General features: G+C 46.7%; 1 protein-coding gene across 1 annotated transcript; it reads left to right on the plus strand.

Moving 5' to 3' along the window:
• The first annotated feature begins 335 nt into the window (after positions 1-335).
• Positions 336-3052, plus strand: SNU13 (small nuclear ribonucleoprotein 13). The gene is made up of 3 exons (XM_044301338.1): positions 336-496; positions 646-766; positions 2190-3052. Exons 1-3 carry the CDS (start codon positions 494-496, stop codon positions 2450-2452), a joined length of 387 nt encoding a protein of 128 aa, XP_044157273.1. The 5' UTR covers positions 336-493; the 3' UTR covers positions 2453-3052.
• Positions 3053-4137: the final 1085 nt, after the last annotated feature.

Genomic DNA, 4137 nt, shown 5'->3' on the forward strand with positions numbered 1-4137 from the left:
TTTTAAAGTGTTTAGCAAGTGTCTAATTGCATGTCGTTTCTTCATACAAATCTATCCACGTTATTACATTGCGGTATTTCTTCTCTCCGCACGTGTCTGGTCACACCCGCAGAAATCAGGCGGTAAAGCTAGCCATGTAACCAAGTGACGCTTGTTCCAACTCCCTCCGTCTGCAGCCCCCTAAACCTCCATCAGAGGGCGCTGTAGCAGGACAGGTAACCACATGTGTTGTCAAGAGGGGAGGCGACGCCATTTTCAGGCTGGATCCAAATGTACGACTGCCCCCAATGAAACCACGCCCCTCAAGAAGACGGGAGAGGATTTGACCAGGGAGACCACGTGTGCGGTATTGCAGGAAGCTCCGCCCTTTCCGCTCTGGTTGTTCGGAATTCAGACGCACGTTGCCAGCGCATTGCTTTCCCTCCGTTCTTAGTGTTCCTCCGTGAAGCTTCCGGGCCGAGGGGACCAGGAGAGACCGTAGCTGAGACGAACCATGGTAAGAGACGTGCCCGCCGGCCTGGGGGTGAGAGCGGCGTTGTGCCAGCCGGTGCCGGGCACGTGTGATGTGCAGCTCGCGGCCCCGCTGTACCCTGCCTCGTGGCTGTCTACTGTGCCCTAACCCTGTTCTTATGTATGTCATTGTAGACCGAGTCCGAGGTGAATCCCAAGGCCTACCCGCTGGCTGATGCCCAGCTGACCAGAACGATCCTGGACCTGGTGCAGCAGGCCTCCAATTACAAGCAGCTCCGCAAAGGGGCAAATGAAGGTATGGGGCTCCTAATGTACAGAGCCGGCCCAGGGGCCACAGGTATCGTGCTGACACTGTCCCGACCAGCGACATCTGCAGGATCCTTTCTGCTATGGATGGGTCCAGTGCTAAACTTGCGATGTGTCTGGGTTTGGCATGGAGTAATAAGACTGTGCACAGAGCCTAATGGTGTATGAGCCCTGAACAGAGGGGTATGCCCCCAATGTCTGGTGCGGTCCAGGACCTATGCTTGGAGTGGAGCCTGCAAAGTCCTGGAGGGTGTACTGTGGCTGCCCACATTCATTCTATGGGAGCACTGAAAATTACAGTGGCATGCTCTATTTTTGTCGGTCCCATTGAAATGAATGGGAAGTGAACCACACAAGCAAAGCCACCACTACATTCACTTCTGTGGGGCTGATGGAAATAGCTGAACTAGTGCTTGGTTATTGTTGGCACTTCCATAGGAATAAATGGAGGGTAACTGCATGTGCGGTGGGGGCTCCATTCTAAGTATAGGTGTGGGTCCCAGTGGTGGCATATGGCTAGGATGTCCGAGATGGGAATACCCCTTTAAATACTGTTACTGACCTGGTCCTGAATCACAAGTTGGGTGAAATGGCAGATTTTAAACATCATAGTTAGTTTTAAGTGAACCTTCACTGCCGACTGCGTTTTGGCAAAAATAACCTCAATGTGGAGCCATTTACTTAATTGGGGTCACAAAAAAGGAAATGTCTGTGTGCCTTCCATTTCTATATGTCTGCAACACCGTTCTGCAAAAAGAGCATGTCCTATTATTGTTCACATTATGAGCAAGGACAGGACTATTCTATTAGGGGCCAGCTGTTCCATTCCGCAAAATATGGAATGCACACGGGCAGTTTTCTTGTTTTGCGGATCGCCAGAACAGCCAACAGCTGTGTGCGTGAGCCCTTAGGGTACTCCTACAGATTGCAGTGGTTCTGCATTTTGAGTACAGTAAAAAAAAAACATGCAGTTTTTGCTGCACTTAAAACGCAGCACATCTATGATGTGTGACAGCACCCTAAGGCCTAATGCACATGACCGTAGGTGTCCTGTGCCCGTATTGCTGGGTGCAAACAGCAGATCCGCAGTATGCAGGCACTGGTTGTGTGCGCACCATTTCACGGATGCGGACCAGAACATGCTCTATTTTTTTTTATTTTTTTTTTGCAGTGTGGCTGGATCGCAGACCCATTCAAGTTGAATAGGTCTGCATCAGCTACATGGATGGTGCATGAGCCCTTATGGCCCGCTCTTGACACATTGGCCTATCTCACTTTTGGCCAGCGTTACTCTTTACAAAGCAAGAGTCTCTTTTCTGTACATGTAGAGAATATCATTGAGACATTTTCTTTTATGCAGTTAATGTGATTGTAGTAAATACATTAATGTATTCAATTTCTATTCTTTACAGCAACAAAAACCCTAAACAGAGGGATTTCCGAGTTCATTGCTATGGCCGCCGATGCAGAACCTTTAGAAATTATTCTTCACCTCCCCCTTTTATGTGAAGATAAGAATGTCCCTTACGTCTTTGTTCGATCCAAGCAGGCTTTGGGAAGAGCCTGTGGGGTCTCCAGACCAGTCATTGCTTGCGCAGTCACCATCAAGGAAGGGTCTCAACTGAAGCCCCAGATCCAGTCGGTCCAGCAAGCCATTGAGAGACTACTAGTGTAAATCACACTTTGAGTTTGTGGCGGAAGCCTAGATGTCAGTTTAATTTGCAATTGTACAGTTTATGTAACAAGAGTTAGTCACCTAGCCTTGGATGTTTTTAACAGATCTTCATATGTGGATTTCGTGACTGAACCACAAGGTAGTACTCTAACCAACTATACCTATATTGGGGAATTGTTCAGTTTTTGCAAACCTATTTTTTTTAACCAGAAAGAATCAGTTTTGTTTCATTTTTATTTTTTTTCTTTGACTTGTATATGTTTTTTTTAATTAAACATACATGTAAAATTCTTTGTTTTTTTTTTATATATTAAGAACCTTGCAATACATGTTCGGTTTAAGGAGAACGTGTCTTCAGAAAATGATCTATTGTTTCAATCATGTTTTTGCTATATATATTTTTAATCTTTCATTTCAACATCTACATGTAAACGAAAATCGAGCAGTTTTTGCACTGGATACGAAACCTAATATTGGGCACCACTTCTGGGTCTGTTCAGATCACTTTACTGCCGTTTTATGTACTGTTCTAATCCTGCCTATAATGAGGGAAGATCACCTCTGTGTAGATTCTCCACAGTAAATAATTGTTAAAGCTTATCTATTCTTTCCTTGTACAATGACCTCTGCACGTCACACAGAATGCCTAGAAGACTCTCCCATAGAAGTCAATAGGATCCCCTCCTGTTCAATGTGGCTATGGCCCATGGGGCTGCCATAAAGCAATTCTTTAACCACCTGTGCTGCCCGAGTCCAGCTCAGGCAGTGGGAAAAGTAGCTAACTGGAGGGGAAAAATCATCACACCCCACGGCTGATCAGAGAGTTTTATTTATTTTTGTCTGTTAGGTTTAGGGTAAGTTTGTGAACACCCGTACACCAAATAAAGTTTAACACGCATACACACACTCCCCTATGGCCTGCTGGATGCTCTCAGCGGAGGAGGCATATACCCAGCTTGCCTCTGAGGCAGAGAGCCCCAGTGAGGTCAAGGATGACCCCACTTTCCTTTTGTGATCCATGTCCTTATCTAGCGATGATGATGATGAAGGGGACTGTCATGCTAGGGACCCTGTGGCCCACACTAGTATGAGCAGCTCTGGGGCTCGTACCAGTTAATTCCATCGTAGCCCCCTGCTGTGAACTTGCATGGTATACCCCAGTGTTTTTAGCCAGTGATTCCTGATTTTGTAGGCTAATCAGGAATCCAGATTTCCACAGTGGGCTTCACTGAATACGACCACTTTGTAAATCTTAGGGTCCATTCACACGTCCGTTGTTTCTTTCCTGATCTGTTCCGTTTTTTGCTGAACAGATCTGGACCCATTCATTTTCAATGGGTCCTGAAAAAAAATCAGACATTGTGCTGTCCGTTTTTTTTCAGGACCCATTGAAAGTGAATGGGTCCAGATCTGTTCAGCAAAAAACGGAACAGATCAGGAAACAAACAACGGACGTGTGAATGGACCCTAAAGGTGGCACAAACGAACCTGTACGACAACAGTTTGTTGCTCAACACCTGGGCTCCTTTTTGGCTAGGCCCGGTGGCTGGACTCCAGTCAGTGCAGCTGAGATGAGGACATTTTGGGGCCTCGTGCTGCACATGGGCCTTGTAAAGAAACCTAGTGTCAGGCATTACTGGAGTGGGGACGTCCCCTACCAGACCCCACTTTACAGTACGGCCATG

Source organism: Bufo gargarizans, chromosome 7, assembly GCF_014858855.1.
Source record: "Bufo gargarizans isolate SCDJY-AF-19 chromosome 7, ASM1485885v1, whole genome shotgun sequence".
Classification (NCBI taxonomy): Eukaryota; Metazoa; Chordata; class Amphibia; order Anura; family Bufonidae; genus Bufo; species Bufo gargarizans.

Coding starts and splice junctions, on each gene's coding strand:
- SNU13 (XM_044301338.1), top strand. Junction 767..2,189: donor CCGCAAAGGGGCAAATGAAG/GTATGGGGCTCC, acceptor TATTCTTTACAG/CAACAAAAACCCTAAACAGA.